We start from the raw sequence: 18,554 nt of genomic DNA, 5'->3' as shown, positions 1-18,554 counted from the left end.
ATGGGAAACGCATCATAGCCACATTCAAACCCATTACAGTCAATGGGGACAGATCGGTCCCTTTTGTGTGAGCCCAGATACATCCAGATTTGGGCGCGAAGATAAGGGCTCCCAATGGGGTATAAAGATAGCCCCTCAGGAAGCCATTCTCTCTCTCTCTACCGCCTTGCCTCCGGTGCCCTGCCGACAAGAGGAACAGCTCAGCAGCCCGCCCAAAGAAATGGAATACCAGTAGTTACTTTTGAATTACTGGGGTATCTCTACTTCGGGGTGGTGAAGAAGAAAAGGTAGACGGCAGGGGCACAGAGCAGGCGTTTACTGGTGAGCATAAACTTTCTGGCCCATTACAAGGCAACCTAGATAGGTATAAGGGGTGGGAATTAAAGGGGAATTTTGTTAAATTGTCATTTTTTGTCAATTTTCCCTCGATGTGTCCGTCTTCTCTCCTCCCCATTAGGTAAAAGTGTGCTGCATTAAGTAAAGGTGTGCTGTGTTAAGTAAAGGTGTGCTGTATTAAGTAAAGGTGTGCTGTAGTAAGTAAAAGTGTGCTGTATTCATTATTATTTTCACTGTCTAGCAATTTATTCTTTATTTCAATAAAATACTGGTCTTCTTTGCACCCAACCACGAGTCTCGTTTTGTCTACATCGCTACTGAAATACGTCCGGCGGTCAGAACCAGAAAGGGGAGCGATTCGAAACCGCACGGGGCCTGGAGCAGCTCAGATACGCCTGACTGGCCAGACACAAACCCCACACCAAAAAAAAACCTTTCTACAAAAGTACGCACATAGATTACCTTTCTCGTTCCAGTATTCATTAGCTTATGTTTATCTAGCTAAGATTTGTCTGTCTTTCTCTCTGTTATCTGATTAATTGGTCAATATCCCTTTGAATATTTCCAGTCTCCCTTATACTTGTTACCTGATCACAAATCAGGCAATATTGCAGCAAAATTGTCAGGGTAATCATACTGCAAGGTCCACCATTGCGTTCCTACCCCATCTCTAATTTCATGTCTCCCCCAGCCGGTGTGAAATCTGACTGAGCAATAGTAAACAGAAGATAATCATTGAATAATGCTTTGTCCAGGAGCATTGACCAACACAGTACTGATGAAGGGTCATCGACCTGAAACGTTAACCCTGTTTCTCGCTCTACAGATGCTGCCTGACCTGCTGAATATTTCCAGCATTTTCTGTTTTTATTTCAGGTTTATTTTGCTTTAGTTGCAGCAGTACTGCAAGTGTCTGCTGCTCACACTATTCATACCTAATACGGCAAAGGGTACTTCTACTGTTAGAAAATTTACTAGCTACTGGACAGAAAGCAGAGAGTAGTGGTGAAACGTTGTTCTTCAGACTGGAGTGAGGTATACAGTGGTGTTTTGTAAGGGTCGATATTACAACCACTGCTCATTTTGATATATATAAATAACCTGGACTTCAGTTTACAGGGCATAATTTCAAAGTTTGCAGATGATACAAAAGTTTTTTTACGCAGAGAGTTGTTGTGATCTGGAATGCTCTGCCTAAAAGGGTGGTGGAAGCAGATTCAATAATAACATTCTAAAGAGAATTGGATAAATACTTGAAGGGAAAAATTTACAGGGCTATGGGGAAAGAGCAGGGGAGCGGGATTAATTGGATAGCTCTACCAAAGACCTGGCACAGGCACGATGGGCCGAATGGCCTCCTTCTATGCTGTATCATTCTATGATTCTATGGGTTCCAGTCTTCATTACTTTTGAGGCTTTGTGTCTTTTTATGATACAGTGGTCGAGGTCTTGCTGTATCTTTATGAGAAGAAGGAGATATGGGTAAAGTCTAATCGATAGCATTCCCTGTGTAGATCCAGTCCACAGATTTCTCCCTGATAACCAGAAAAAGCAATTTCTGCATCCATAAACATAATAAAGTGCATTAAAAAGATACAATTTGGGAGAAATTACTCTCAGTGATATTTGGACCAAACTCATTACAATCTTCCCATGAATTTCCTCTGTGCATGGGGAATACAGGCCCAGCAGCACAAGAAGGGCAGACTGAATTCTGGAGGAGGGTGGATGCCAGCCCCCGAAAGAAGTAATGGCTTTCCCCAAGGGACTGCTTTGAAATAATTCCTTCAAAGATATCTCTTTCTTCAGGGGTCCAGGCCCGAATCCCAGGCTGGACCCCAGTTAGGCCCCATTTCCACAGATCTCATCGATACCGGGTTCCTCTGAGGACTGGAAAAACAAGAAGTCCTGATGTGGCGAGTCCTGATCTTAATTTTGTCCCTTCTAATGGACTTCCATTAAAGTTATCAGAGGAATACACTGGAAGGGTCACCGATTTTCATGGCCTTGAAAGTTATATAACCAGTGTGAGGATGTTAGAAATAGCAAGAGTGCAGTAGTTTGCAATTTCTCCACAACTTATGGAAAATTCTGTAGTAAGAAAGTAAGTTCTGAAATATCTCTATAATGACTGTAGTTTCTGGGAGCACATTTAGGAAAGAATGCTCATTCAACCATGTGATGGTTAACCGACCCAAGACTAATTGTTACCTCTGTTTTGATGCCCAAAAACTTTGGTCATTGCTCCCAAACATTTCCCCGTTTCACCCTGGAAAGGTTACTCAAGGATTCAATGAAGTAGGAAGAATTGATGTGGAGACGGAATCAGGCATTACGTTGAATCTCTTTACTGTTTTGACTTTACAGGATTACATATTAAACTGATAACTGTTAATCTTCCTGCCCGTCACCAGCTAAAGATCATTTAGCTGGGCAGCGAGCTGCATTTCTTAATTGAATGTCAGCTCTGGATGAAAAACAAAACTCAAAAACTCGGCATCTGGGACCAGGAAGCATGCTGATCTCGATTCAGCTGGGTATCAGCCGGCCAGAGAAAGATCATCTGATGCATCAGTTAGCTCTGGGTGGTGTTTTGATGTAAACTGACATAACAGATTTCTATAATACTGTTTTTTGTAGACAAAATGGAGAATACCTCCTTAAGTCTTTCTGTGGGGCATATTTCAGTTTAAAAGAATGCGCCCAGGGGCCAAAAATGTGATACTAACACAGAACTTCTGGCACTCAACATCAAATTATTGGTCCACACCACCCCCCCGTAATAATTTAAGTAAATCCATCAGCAATAGTTAATTGACAGCAAATACTCCTGCCATTATTTACATTAAAATATGAAAGTGAAAACATTTTTACCTACCTAATGTCAGTAAACTCCAGCTTTATTGCTTGATTTCTGTCCACTCTTATGTACCAAGTGCACCGTGCATTATTTGGATAGGAGTATGGATAACCTTGACTACTGAAAGACCCATAGGCACCTTCAAGATACCCTCCACAAGGTCCACCTATTAACAGTAAGGAAATGAATAAGTTCAGGTGGGGCAATACATGGCAGAAGAACAACCATTTCCTTTCTTTCACCCCTACCAATATTCTTTGCCAATTTTCCTTTCCTCACCCTCACCTTCTCTCTTGAACCCATTTAATCCTTGTTGGAATAAGGTTCCACAGCTGGAAGCCACCCTCTAGTACCTCGCTTAAGTGACTGTTGGTCTTATGTGAGCCTTGACAGTGAATGTTCACAGGTTAACTGTTGGGGCATCACAGCTGAGCCTGATACAGATTTCACCAATGGCAGTTACTAGACTGCAATCAGAAGTGGGAACCCTGATTGGACCTGCTCTTTACCTCCCTATCTAATCTGGGCACTGAGGCCAATTGTAGCACCCTTACCATTGCCCTGGCTGAGACCAATTTTAAAATAAATGTAATGAACTTTAATCATTCTAATGTGGATCAATATATTTTCGAGGACATTTTACTGTACCTGTTGTCGATGCTGTTTCAGTAGTGTCTATCAAAATAATAAAAATAAATACATTATTAAACAGAATCCATTCCTAATTTATCTACAATTCTTCTAGTTTAAAGTACATTGCAATTTTGAGACAAGAAGTGTAACAAAGCTCACCATCATTGATTGGCAGAGAGTAGTAGTTTGCAGTAAATCCTCGACTAGTTACACTGGAATCAGAGCTAAAAAATATTGTCATACTGTTGGACGATGATGTAAATGTCTGATTTGATCCATGACAAATTTTTGAAAGCAAAGTCGAATATGTTGAAGGCCCATCGTATATTGCAATATAATCATACGAGCAAGTTGATGTAACTTCCAGGCTGTCAAGAAAATGATCATAGTTGGAAAATGAATTTCACAGTAATCCATTCTTTTTTATCAACTTACTTAATAAATCAGACAATTATAAATATGTCTGCATGTATAAGCACCATTAGAAGGCATTTCAGGACCCAAACAAAGAACATGAGGAAATATTGGACAAGTATAGGCTACTCAATCCGTCCACCATTCTTTCAAGCGATGTAGTCTAATTTGCCTTAGCACATACTCTAACAAATTTACTTGTAAAATTTCACTCCCAACTTTTCAAGGTTAGCAAGCATATACTTGAATATCTATCTAGTTTCAACTTCCATTGGTCAGCCCAGGGTGCTTTCTTCCCATATAGAATAATTTTGAACACGTTTCCTCATTTCCACATTTCTGCTCCCAATTGAAATTAAGTAGCTTCCTTACATCCTGATTTGTGCCCCTTTGATATTTTCTCATGTAAGTCCTGGTTTGATTCTGTGAGTTCTCTTCATAACTTAAGAAATAATACCAGGAATTTCTGTAATTTCAGCAGAAGATATGCAGGAACATCGGGTGGACCGATAAACAGTTTTCAACCACAGTTATGGCAGCAAATTGGGAGACCCTGAGGAAATTCCTAGCATAAGTCCTGCCATTCTTCTCTGGCTCATATACAATGTAACACTGTCCTTGATACAAGTTCAAATTGTAACTTGTTTTGACTTATAATCAAATGTCTTTGAGGAGTATCTTGGTATTTGATTGTCCTCGTAGATAGTAACTTCATATTGACGGAGCACTTTCAATGAATAATTAATAATCACACCCAAATCTTTTTGCTTTTATATTTTTGCCAACAAACAATCCTTCATTGTGTAAGGTTCGCAAAATTTCGGCAGCCCCCGAAGATTATTTAATTAAAGAAAACCTGGTTGGAATGTACCTTAAAACCCCAGAGCATCAAAGATGGCTGTCAGGCCTCATGGCAAAGGAGAAAGACAGCCTGTCTGAATATCTCCCATCATTGGCTGACATAGGATTGAAAAGAATACCAGCCTCTGAGTACTTGAAACTGTCAATCAACTGCGGTTTAGGAAATTTTCAACACGGAACAAAGGATTATTTGTTTACAAGCCCTCAGCAGGGTTGACTCAAGGGCTTAAGCGCTTGAAGCTGTCAATCAATTGCGGTTGAAATGTAACCGCAGGACAGAGGATTGTTTACACTTGTTCTCAAGTACTGTTTACTGAACACTTAAGGATTTGTTTGTCCAGCACTCGAGAAATCAGTGGGACATTTCAAACTGGTCAGCTCCATTCACAGACCAGTTAAATGAATGGGAAACGCATCATAGCCACATTCAAACCCATTACAGTCAATGGGGACAGATCGGTCCCTTTTGTGTGAGCCCAGATACATCCAGATTTGGGCGCGAAGATAAGGGCTCCCAATGGGGTATAAAGATAGCCCCTCAGGAAGCCATTCTCTCTCTCTCTACCGCCTTGCCTCCGGTGCCCTGCCGACAAGAGGAACAGCTCAGCAGCCCGCCCAAAGAAATGGAATACCAGTAGTTACTTTTGAATTACTGGGGTATCTCTACTTCGGGGTGGTGAAGAAGAAAAGGTAGACGGCAGGGGCACAGAGCAGGCGTTTACTGGTGAGCATAAACTTTCTGGCCCATTACAAGGCAACCTAGATAGGTATAAGGGGTGGGAATTAAAGGGGAATTTTGTTAAATTGTCATTTTTTGTCAATTTTCCCTCGATGTGTCCGTCTTCTCTCCTCCCCATTAGGTAAAAGTGTGCTGCATTAAGTAAAGGTGTGCTGTGTTAAGTAAAGGTGTGCTGTATTAAGTAAAGGTGTGCTGTAGTAAGTAAAAGTGTGCTGTATTCATTATTATTTTCACTGTCTAGCAATTTATTCTTTATTTCAATAAAATACTGGTCTTCTTTGCACCCAACCACGAGTCTCGTTTTGTCTACATCGCTACTGAAATACGTCCGGCGGTCAGAACCAGAAAGGGGAGCGATTCGAAACCGCACGGGGCCTGGAGCAGCTCAGATACGCCTGACTGGCCAGACACAAACCCCACACCAAAAAAAAACCTTTCTACAAAAGTACGCACATAGATTACCTTTCTCGTTCCAGTATTCATTAGCTTATGTTTATCTAGCTAAGATTTGTCTGTCTTTCTCTCTGTTATCTGATTAATTGGTCAATATCCCTTTGAATATTTCCAGTCTCCCTTATACTTGTTACCTGATCACAAATCAGGCAATATTGCAGCAAAATTGTCAGGGTAATCATACTGCAAGGTCCACCATTGCATTCCTATCCCATCTCTAATTTCATGTCTCCCCCAGCCGGTGTGAAATCTGACTGAGCAATAGTAAACAGAAGATAATCATTGAATAATGCTTTGTCCAGGAGCATTGACCAACACAGTACTGATGAAGGGTCATCGACCTGAAACGTTAACCCTGTTTCTCGCTCTACAGATGCTGCCTGACCTGCTGAATATTTCCAGCATTTTCTGTTTTTATTTCAGGTTTATTTTGCTTTAGTTGCAGCAGTACTGCAAGTGTCTGCTGCTCACACTATTCATACCTAATACGGCAAAGGGTACTTCTACTGTTAGAAAATTTACTAGCTACTGGACAGAAAGCAGAGAGTAGTGGTGAAACGTTGTTCTTCAGACTGGAGTGAGGTATACAGTGGTGTTTTGTAAGGGTCGATATTACAACCACTGCTCATTTTGATATATATAAATAACCTGGACTTCAGTTTACAGGGCATAATTTCAAAGTTTGCAGATGATACGAAAGTTTTTTTACGCAGAGAGTTGTTGTGATCTGGAATGCTCTGCCTAAAAGGGTGGTGGAAGCAGATTCAATAATAACATTCTAAAGAGAATTGGATAAATACTTGAAGGGAAAAATTTACAGGGCTATGGGGAAAGAGCAGGGGAGCGGGATTAATTGGATAGCTCTACCAAAGACCTGGCACAGGCACGATGGGCCGAATGGCCTCCTTCTATGCTGTATCATTCTATGATTCTATGGGTTCCAGTCTTCATTACTTTTGAGGCTTTGTGTCTTTTTATGATACAGTGGTCGAGGTCTTGCTGTATCTTTATGAGAAGAAGGAGATATGGGTAAAGTCTAATCGATAGCATTCCCTGTGTAGATCCAGTCCACAGATTTCTCCCTGATAACCAGAAAAAGCAATTTCTGCATCCATAAACATAATAAAGTGCATTAAAAAGATACAATTTGGGAGAAATTACTCTCAGTGATATTTGGACCAAACTCATTATAATCTTCCCATGAATTTCCTCTGTGCATGGGGAATACAGGCCCAGCAGCACAAGAAGGGCAGACTGAATTCTGGAGGAGGGTGGATGCCAGCCCCCGAAAGAAGTAATGGCTTTCCCCAAGGGACTGCTTTGAAATAATTCCTTCAAAGATATCTCTTTCTTCAGGGGTCCAGGCCCGAATCCCAGGCTGGACCCCAGTTAGGCCCCATTTCCACAGATCTCATCGATACCGGGTTCCTCTGAGGACTGGAAAAACAAGAAGTCCTGATGTGGCGAGTCCTGATCTTAATTTTGTCCCTTCTAATGGACTTCCATTAAAGTTATCAGAGGAATACACTGGAAGGGTCACCGATTTTCATGGCCTTGAAAGTTATATAACCAGTGTGAGGATGTTAGAAATAGCAAGAGTGCAGTAGTTTGCAATTTCTCCACAACTTATGGAAAATTCTGTAGTAAGAAAGTAAGTTCTGAAATATCTCTATAATGACTGTAGTTTCTGGGAGCACATTTAGGAAAGAATGCTCATTCAACCATGTGATGGTTAACCGACCCAAGACTAATTGTTACCTCTGTTTTGATGCCCAAAAACTTTGGTCATTGCTCCCAAACATTTCCCCGTTTCACCCTGGAAAGGTTACTCAAGGATTCAATGAAGTAGGAAGAATTGATGTGGAGACGGAATCAGGCATTACGTTGAATCTCTTTACTGTTTTGACTTTACAGGATTACATATTAAACTGATAACTGTTAATCTTCCTGCCCGTCACCAGCTAAAGATCATTTAGCTGGGCAGCGAGCTGCATTTCTTAATTGAATGTCAGCTCTGGATGAAAAACAAAACTCAAAAACTCGGCATCTGGGACCAGGAAGCATGCTGATCTCGATTCAGCTGGGTATCAGCCGGCCAGAGAAAGATCATCTGATGCATCAGTTAGCTCTGGGTGGTGTTTTGATGTAAACTGACATAACAGATTTCTATAATACTGTTTTTTGTAGACAAAATGGAGAATACCTCCTTAAGTCTTTCTGTGGGGCATATTTCAGTTTAAAAGAATGCGCCCAGGGGCCAAAAATGTGATACTAACACAGAACTTCTGGCACTCAACATCAAATTATTGGTCCACACCACCCCCCCGTAATAATTTAAGTAAATCCATCAGCAATAGTTAATTGACAGCAAATACTCCTGCCATTATTTACATTAAAATATGAAAGTGAAAACATTTTTACCTACCTAATGTCAGTAAACTCCAGCTTTATTGCTTGATTTCTGTCCACTCTTATGTACCAAGTGCACCGTGCATTATTTGGATAGGAGTATGGATAACCTTGACTACTGAAAGACCCATAGGCACCTTCAAGATACCCTCCACAAGATCCACCTATTAACAGTAAGGAAATGAATAAGTTCAGGTGGGGCAATACATGGCAGAAGAACAACCATTTCCTTTCTTTCACCCCTACCAATATTCTTTGCCAATTTTCCTTTCCTCACCCTCACCTTCTCTCTTGAACCCATTTAATCCTTGTTGGAATAAGGTTCCACAGCTGGAAGCCACCCTCTAGTACCTCGCTTAAGTGACTGTTGGTCTTATGTGAGCCTTGACAGTGAATGTTCACAGGTTAACTGTTGGGGCATCACAGCTGAGCCTGATACAGATTTCACCAATGGCAGTTACTAGACTGCAATCAGAAGTGGTAACCCTGATTGGACCTGCTCTTTACCTCCCTATCTAATCTGGGCACTGAGGCCAATTGTAGCACCCTTACCATTGCCCTGGCTGAGACCAATTTTAAAATAAATGTAATGAACTTTAATCATTCTAATGTGGATCAATATATTTTCGAGGACATTTTACTGTACCTGTTGTCGATGCTGTTTCAGTAGTGTCTATCAAAATAATAAAAATAAATACATTATTAAACAGAATCCATTCCTAATTTATCTACAATTCTTCTAGTTTAAAGTACATTGCAATTTTGAGACAAGAAGTGTAACAAAGCTCACCATCATTGATTGGCAGAGAGTAGTAGTTTGCAGTAAATCCTCGACTAGTTACACTGGAATCAGAGCTAAAAAATATTGTCATACTGTTGGACGATGATGTAAATGTCTGATTTGATCCATGACAAATTTTTGAAAGCAAAGTCGAATATGTTGAAGGCCCATCGTATATTGCAATATAATCATACGAGCAAGTTGATGTAACTTCCAGGCTGTCAAGAAAATGATCATAGTTGGAAAATGAATTTCACAGTAATCCATTCTTTTTTATCAACTTACTTAATAAATCAGACAATTATAAATGTGTCTGCATGTATAAGCACCATTAGAAGGCATTTCAGGACCCAAACAAAGAACATGAGGAAATATTGGACAAGTATAGGCTACTCAATCCGTCCACCATTCTTTCAAGCGATGTAGTCTAATTTGCCTTAGCACATACTCTAACAAATTTACTTGTAAAATTTCACTCCCAACTTTTCAAGGTTAGCAAGCATATACTTGAATATCTATCTAGTTTCAACTTCCATTGGTCAGCCCAGGGTGCTTTCTTCCCATATAGAATAATTTTGAACACGTTTCCTCATTTCCACATTTCTGCTCCCAATTGAAATTAAGTAGCTTCCTTACATCCTGATTTGTGCCCCTTTGATATTTTCTCATGTAAGTCCTGGTTTGATTCTGTGAGTTCTCTTCATAACTTAAGAAATAATACCAGGAATTTCTGTAATTTCAGCAGAAGATATGCAGGAACATCGGGTGGACCGATAAACAGTTTTCAACCACAGTTATGGCAGCAAATTGGGAGACCCTGAGGAAATTCCTAGCATAAGTCCTGCCATTCTTCTCTGGCTCATATACAATGTAACACTGTCCTTGATACAAGTTCAAATTGTAACTTGTTTTGACTTATAATCAAATGTCTTTGAGGAGTATCTTGGTATTTGATTGTCCTCGTAGATAGTAACTTCATATTGACGGAGCACTTTCAATGAATAATTAATAATCACACCCAAATCTTTTTGCTTTTATATTTTTGCCAACAAACAATCCTTCATTGTGTAAGGTTCGCAAAATTTCGGCAGCCCCCGAAGATTATTTAATTAAAGAAAACCTGGTTGGAATGTACCTTATAACCCCAGAGCATCAAAGATGGCTGTCAGGCCTCATGGCAAAGGAGAAAGACAGCCTGTCTGAATATCTCCCATCATTGGCTGACATAGGATTGAAAAGAATACCAGCCTCTGAGTACTTGAAGCTGTCAATCAACTGCGGTTTAGGAAATTTTCAACACGGAACAAAGGATTATTTGTTTACAAGCCCTCAGCAGGGTTGACTCAAGGGCTTAAGCGCTTGAAGCTGTCAATCAATTGCGGTTGAAATGTAACCGCAGGACAGAGGATTGTTTACACTTGTTCTCAAGTACTGTTTACTGAACACTTAAGGATTTGTTTGTCCAGCACTCGAGAAATCAGTGGGACATTTCAAACTGGTCAGCTCCATTCACAGACCAGTTAAATGAATGGGAAACGCATCATAGCCACATTCAAACCCATTACAGTCAATGGGGACAGATCGGTCCCTTTTGTGTGAGCCCAGATACATCCAGATTTGGGCGCGAAGATAAGGGCTCCCAATGGGGTATAAAGATAGCCCCTCAGGAAGCCATTCTCTCTCTCTCTACCGCCTTGCCTCCGGTGCCCTGCCGACAAGAGGAACAGCTCAGCAGCCCGCCCAAAGAAATGGAATACCAGTAGTTACTTTTGAATTACTGGGGTATCTCTACTTCGGGGTGGTGAAGAAGAAAAGGTAGACGGCAGGGGCACAGAGCAGGCGTTTACTGGTGAGCATAAACTTTCTGGCCCATTACAAGGCAACCTAGATAGGTATAAGGGGTGGGAATTAAAGGGGAATTTTGTTAAATTGTCATTTTTTGTCAATTTTCCCTCGATGTGTCCGTCTTCTCTCCTCCCCGTTAGGTAAAAGTGTGCTGCATTAAGTAAAGGTGTGCTGTGTTAAGTAAAGGTGTGCTGTATTAAGTAAAGGTGTGCTGTAGTAAGTAAAAGTGTGCTGTATTCATTATTATTTTCACTGTCTAGCAATTTATTCTTTATTTCAATAAAATACTGGTCTTCTTTGCACCCAACCACGAGTCTCGTTTTGTCTACATCGCTACTGAAATACGTCCGGCGGTCAGAACCAGAAAGGGGAGCGATTCGAAACCGCACGGGGCCTGGAGCAGCTCAGATACGCCTGACTGGCCAGACACAAACCCCACACCAAAAAAAAACCTTTCTACAAAAGTACGCACATAGATTACCTTTCTCGTTCCAGTATTCATTAGCTTATGTTTATCTAGCTAAGATTTGTCTGTCTTTCTCTCTGTTATCTGATTAATTGGTCAATATCCCTTTGAATATTTCCAGTCTCCCTTATACTTGTTACCTGATCACAAATCAGGCAATATTGCAGCAAAATTGTCAGGGTAATCATACTGCAAGGTCCACCATTGCATTCCTACCCCATCTCTAATTTCATGTCTCCCCCAGCCGGTGTGAAATCTGACTGAGCAATAGTAAACAGAAGATAATCATTGAATAATGCTTTGTCCAGGAGCATTGACCAACACAGTACTGATGAAGGGTCATCGACCTGAAACGTTAACCCTGTTTCTCTCTCTACAGATGCTGCCTGACCTGCTGAATATTTCCAGCATTTTCTGTTTTTATTTCAGGTTTATTTTGCTTTAGTTGCAGCAGTACTGCAAGTGTCTGCTGCTCACACTATTCATACCTAATACGGCAAAGGGTACTTCTACTGTTAGAAAATTTACTAGCTACTGGACAGAAAGCAGAGAGTAGTGGTGAAAAGTTGTTCTTCAGACTGGAGTGGGGTATACAGTGGTGTTTTGTAAGGGTCGATATTACAACCACTGCTCATTTTGATATATATAAATAACCTGGACTTCAGTTTACAGGGCATAATTTCAAAGTTTGCAGATGATACGAAAGTTTTTTTACGCAGAGAGTTGTTGTGATCTGGAATGCTCTGCCTAAAAGGGTGGTGGAAGCAGATTCAATAATAACATTCTAAAGAGAATTGGATAAATACTTGAAGGGAAAAATTTACAGGGCTATGGGGAAAGAGCAGGGGAGCGGGATTAATTGGATAGCTCTACCAAAGACCTGGCACAGGCACGATGGGCTGAATGGCCTCCTTCTATGCTGTATCATTCTATGATTCTATGGGTTCCAGTCTTCATTACTTTTGAGGCTTTGTGTCTTTTTATGATACAGTGGTCGAGGTCTTGCTGTATCTTTATGAGAAGAAGGAGATATGGGTAAAATCTAATCGATAGCATTCCCTGTGTAGATCCAGTCCACAGATTTCTCCCTGATAACCAGAAAAAGCAATTTCTGCATCCATAAACATAATAAAGTACATTAAAAAGATACAATTTGGGAGAAATTACTCTCAGTGATATTTGGACCAAACTCATTACAATCTTCCCATGAATTTCCTCTGTGCATGGGGAATACAGGCCCAGCAGCACAAGAAGGGCAGACTGAATTCTGGAGGAGGGTGGATGCCAGCCCCCGAAAGAAGTAATGGCTTTCCCCAAGGGACTGCTTTGAAATAATTCCTTCAAAGATACCTCTTTCTTCAGGGGTCCAGGCCCGAATCCCAGGCTGGACCCCAGTTAGGCCCCATTTCCACAGGTCTCATCGATACCGGGTTCCTCTGAGGACTGGAAAAACAAGAAGTCCTGATGTGGCGAGTCCTGATCTTAATTTTGTCCCTTCTAATGGACTTCCATTAAAGTTATCAGAGGAATACACTGGAAGGGTCACCGATTTTCATGGCCTTGAAAGTTATATAACCAGTGTGAGGATGTTAGAAATAGCAAGAGTGCAGTAGTTTGCAATTTCTCCACAACTTATGGAAAATTCTATAGTAAGAAAGTAAGTTCTGAAATATCTCTATAATGACTGTAGTTTCTGGGAGCACATTTAGGAAAGAATGCTCATTCAACCATGTGATGGTTAACCGACCCAAGACTAATTGTTACCTCTGTTTTGATGCCCAAAAACTTTGGTCATTGCTCCCAAACATTTCCCCGTTTCACCCTGGAAAGGTTACTCAAGGATTCAATGAAGTAGGAAGAATTGATGTGGAGACGGAATCAGGCATTACGTTGAATCTCTTTACTGTTTTGACTTTACAGGATTACATATTAAACCGATAACTGTTAATCTTCCTGCCCGTCACCAGCTAAAGATCATTTAGCTGGGCAGCGAGCTGCGTTTCTTAATTGAATGTCAGCTCTGGATGAAAAACAAAACTCAAAAACTCGGCATCTGGGACCAGGAAGCATGCTGATCTCGATTCAGCTGGGTATCAGCCGGCCAGAGAAAGATCATCTGATGCATCAGTTAACTCTGGGTGGTGTTTTGATGTAAACTGACATAACAGATTTCTATAATACTGTTTTTTGTAGACAAAATGGAGAATACCTCCTTAAGTCTTTCTGTGGGGCATATTTCAGTTTAAAAGAATGCGCCCAGGGGCCAAAAATGTGATACTAACACAGAACTTCTGGCACTCAACATCAAATTATTGGTCCACACCACCCCCCCGTAATAATTTAAGTAAATCCATCAGCAATAGTTAATTGACAGCAAATACTCCTGCCATTATTTACATTAAAATATGAAAGTGAAAACATTTTTACCTACCTAATGTCAGTAAACTCCAGCTTTATTGCTTGATTTCTGTCCACTCTTATGTACCAAGTGCACCGTGCATTATTTGGATAGGAGTATGGATAACCTTGACTACTGAAAGACCCATAGGCACCTTCAAGATACCCTCCACAAGATCCACCTATTAACAGTAAGGAAATGAATAAGTTCAGGTGGGGCAATACATGGCAGAAGAACAACCATTTCCTTTCTTTCACCCCTACCAATATTCTTTGCCAATTTTCCTTTCCTCACCCTCACCTTCTCTCTTGAACCCATTTAATCCTTGTTGGAATAAGGTTCCACAGCTGGAAGCCACCCTCTAGTACCTCGCTTAAGTGACTGTTGGTCTTATGTGAGCCTTGACAGTGAATGTTCACAGGTTAACTGTTGGGGCATCACAGCTGAGCCTGATACAGATTTCACCAATGGCAGTTACTAGACTGCAATCAGAAGTGGGAACCCTGATTGGACCTGCTCTTTACCTCCCTATCTAATCTGGGCACTGAGGCCAATTGTAGCACCCTTACCATTGCCCTGGCTGAGACCAATTTTAAAATAAATGTAATGAACTTTAATCATTCTAATGTGGATCAATATATTTTCGAGGACATTTTACTGTACCTGTTGTCGATGCTGTTTCAGTAGTGTCTATCAAAATAATAAAAATAAATACATTATTAAACAGAATCCATTCCTAATTTATCTACAATTCTTCTAGTTTAAAGTACATTGCAATTTTGAGACAAGAAGTGTAACAAAGCTCACCATCATTGATTGGCAGAGAGTAGTAGTTTGCAGTAAATCCTCGACTAGTTACACTGGAATCAGAGCTAAAAAATATTGTCATACTGTTGGACGATGATGTAAATGTCTGATTTGATCCATGACAAATTTTTGAAAGCAAAGTCGAATATGTTGAAGGCCCATCGTATATTGCAATATAATCATACGAGCAAGTTGATGTAACTTCCAGGCTGTCAAGAAAATGATCATAGTTGGAAAATGAATTTCACAGTAATCCATTCTTTTTTATCAACTTACTTAATAAATCAGACAATTATAAATATGTCTGCATGTATAAGCACCATTAGAAGGCATTTCAGGACCCAAACAAAGAACATGAGGAAATATTGGACAAGTATAGGCTACTCAATCCGTCCACCATTCTTTCAAGCGATGTAGTCTAATTTGCCTTAGCACATACTCTAACAAATTTACTTGTAAAATTTCACTCCCAACTTTTCAAGGTTAGCAAGCATATACTTGAATATCTATCTAGTTTCAACTTCCATTGGTCAGCCCAGGGTGCTTTCTTCCCATATAGAATAATTTTGAACACGTTTCCTCATTTCCACATTTCTGCTCCCAATTGAAATTAAGTAGCTTCCTTACATCCTGATTTGTGCCCCTTTGATATTTTCTCATGTAAGTCCTGGTTTGATTCTGTGAGTTCTCTTCATAACTTAAGAAATAATACCAGGAATTTCTGTAATTTCAGCAGAAGATATGCAGGAACATCGGGTGGACCGATAAACAGTTTTCAATCACAGTTATGGCAGCAAATTGGGAGACCCTGAGGAAATTCCTAGCATAAGTCCTGCCATTCTTCTCTGGCTCATATACAATGTAACACTGTCCTTGATACAAGTTCAAATTGTAACTTGTTTTGACTTATAATCAAATGTCTTTGAGGAGTATCTTGGTATTTGATTGTCCTCGTAGATAGTAACTTCATATTGACGGAGCACTTTCAATGAATAATTAATAGCCACACCCAAATCTTTTTGCTTTTATATTTTTGCCAACAAACAATCCTTCATTGTGTAAGGTTCGCAAAATTTCGGCAGCCCCCGAAGATTATTTAATTAAAGAAAACCTGGTTGGAATGTACCTTAAAACCCCAGAGCATCAAAGATGGCTGTCAGGCCTCATGGCAAAGGAGAAAGACAGCCTGTCTGAATATCTCCCATCATTGGCTGACATAGGATTGAAAAGAATACCAGCCTCTGAGTACTTGAAACTGTCAATCAACTGCGGTTTAGGAAATTTTCAACACGGAACAAAGGATTATTTGTTTACAAGCCCTCAGCAGGGTTGACTCAAGGGCTTAAGCGCTTGAAGCTGTCAATCAATTGCGGTTGAAATGTAACCGCAGGACAGAGGATTGTTTACACTTGTTCTCAAGTACTGTTTACTGAACACTTAAGGATTTGTTTGTCCAGCACTCGAGAAATCAGTGGGACATTTCAAACTGGTCAGCTCCATTCACAGACCAGTTAAATGAATGGGAAACGCATCATAGCCACATTCAAACCCATTACAGTCAATGGGGACAGATCGGTCCCTTTTGTGTGAGCCCAGATACATCCAGATTTGGGCGCGAAGATAAGGGCTCCCAATGGGGTATAAAGATAGCCCCTCAGGAAGCCATTCTCTCTCTCTCTACCGCCTTGCCTCCGGTGCCCTGCCAACAAAGGGAACAGCTCAGCAGCCCGCCCAAAGAAATGGAATACCAGTAGTTACTTTTGAATTACTGGGGTATCTCTACTTCGGGGTGGTGAAGAAGAAAAGGTAGATGGCAGGGGCACAGAGCAGGCGTTTACTGGTGAGCATAAACTTTCTGGCCCATTACAAGGCAACCTAGATAGGTATAAGGGGTGGGAATTAAAGGGGAATTTTGTTAAATTGTCATTTTTTGTCAATTTTCCCTCGATGTGTCCGTCTTCTCTCCTCCCCGTTAGGTAAAAGTGTGCTGCATTAAGTAAAGGTGTGCTGTGTTAAGTAAAGGTGTGCTGTATTAAGTAAAGGTGTGCTGTAGTAAGTAAAAGTGTGCTGTATTCATTATTATTTTCACTGTCTAGCAATTTATTCTTTATTTCAATAAAATACTGGTCTTCTTTGCACCCAACCACGAGTCTCGTTTTGTCTACATCGCTACTGAAATACGTCCGGCGGTCAGAACCAGAAAGGGGAGCGATTCGAAACCGCACGGGGCCTGGAGCAGCTCAGATACGCCTGACTGGCCAGACACAAACCCCACACCAAAAAAAAACCTTTCTACAAAAGTACGCACATAGATTACCTTTCTCGTTCCAGTATTCATTAGCTTATGTTTATCTAGCTAAGATTTGTCTGTCTTTCTCTCTGTTATCTGATTAATTGGTCAATATCCCTTTGAATATTTCCAGTCTCCCTTATACTTGTTACCTGATCACAAATCAGGCAATATTGCAGCAAAATTGTCAGGGTAATCATACTGCAAGGTCCACCATTGCATTCCTATCCCATCTCTAATTTCATGTCTCCCCCAGCCGGTGTGAAATCTGACTGAGCAATAGTAAACAGAAGATAATCATTGAATAATGCTTTGTCCAGGAGCATTGACCAACACAGTACTGATGAAGGGTCATCGACCTGAAACGTTAACCCTGTTTCTCTCTCTACAGATGCTGCCTGACCTGCTGAATATTTCCAGCATTTTCTGTTTTTATTTCAGGTTTATTTTGCTTTAGTTGCAGCAGTACTGCAAGTGTCTGCTGCTCACACTATTCATACCTAATACGGCAAAGGGTACTTCTACTGTTAGAAAATTTACTAGCTACTGGACAGAAAGCAGAGAGTAGTGGTGAAAAGTTGTTCTTCAGACTGGAGTGAGGTATACAGTGGTGTTTTGTAAGGGTCGATATTACAACCACTGCTCATTTTGATATATATAAATAACCTGGACTTCAGTTTACAGGGCATAATTTCAAAGTTTGCAGATGATACGAAAGTTTTTTTACGCAGAGAGTTGTTGTGATCTGGAATGCTCTGCCTAAAAGGGTGGTGGAAGCAGATTCAATAATAACATTCTAAAGAGAATTGGATAAATACTTGAAGGGAAAAATTTACAGGGCTATGGGGAAAGAGCAGGGGAGCGGGATTAATTGGATAGCTCTACCAAAGACCTGGCACAGGCACGATGGGCCGAATGGCCTCCTTCTATGCTGTATCATTCTATGATTCTATGGGTTCCAGTCTTCATTACTTTTGAGGCTTTGTGTCTTTTTATGATACAGTGGTCGAGGTCTTGCTGTATCTTTATGAGAAGAAGGAGATATGGGTAAAGTCTAATCGATAGCATTCCCTGTGTAGATCCAGTCCACAGATTTCTCCCTGATAACCAGAAAAAGCAATTTCTGCATCCATAAACATAATAAAGTGCATTAAAAAGATACAATTTGGGAGAAATTACTCTCAGTGATATTTGGACCAAACTCATTACAATCTTCCCATGAATTTCCTCTGTGCATGGGGAATACAGGCCCAGCAGCACAA

General features: G+C 40.6%; 1 protein-coding gene across 1 annotated transcript in view; it reads right to left on the bottom strand.

Annotated features, from left to right (window-relative positions):
- Positions 1–18,554, bottom strand: part of LOC147113464 (cubilin-like) — a 196,199-nt gene that overhangs the window by 61,425 nt on the left and 116,220 nt on the right. Inside the window, 7 exon segments of the mRNA XM_085996127.1 lie at positions 3,215–3,362; positions 3,989–4,197; positions 8,722–8,869; positions 9,352–9,378; positions 9,496–9,704; positions 14,229–14,465; positions 14,966–15,211. Coding sequence (XP_085852253.1) covers positions 3,215–3,362; positions 3,989–4,197; positions 8,722–8,869; positions 9,352–9,378; positions 9,496–9,704; positions 14,229–14,465; positions 14,966–15,211 — 1,224 coding nt within the window.

The sequence above is a fragment of the Somniosus microcephalus genome, chromosome 8 (assembly GCF_052327205.1).
Source record: "Somniosus microcephalus isolate GS21.2 chromosome 8, FLI_Smic_1.0, whole genome shotgun sequence".
NCBI lineage: Eukaryota > Metazoa > Chordata > Chondrichthyes > Squaliformes > Somniosidae > Somniosus > Somniosus microcephalus.
The sequence above is the reverse complement of the archived record's forward strand: the minus strand, read 5'-3'. Positions and strand labels throughout refer to the sequence as shown.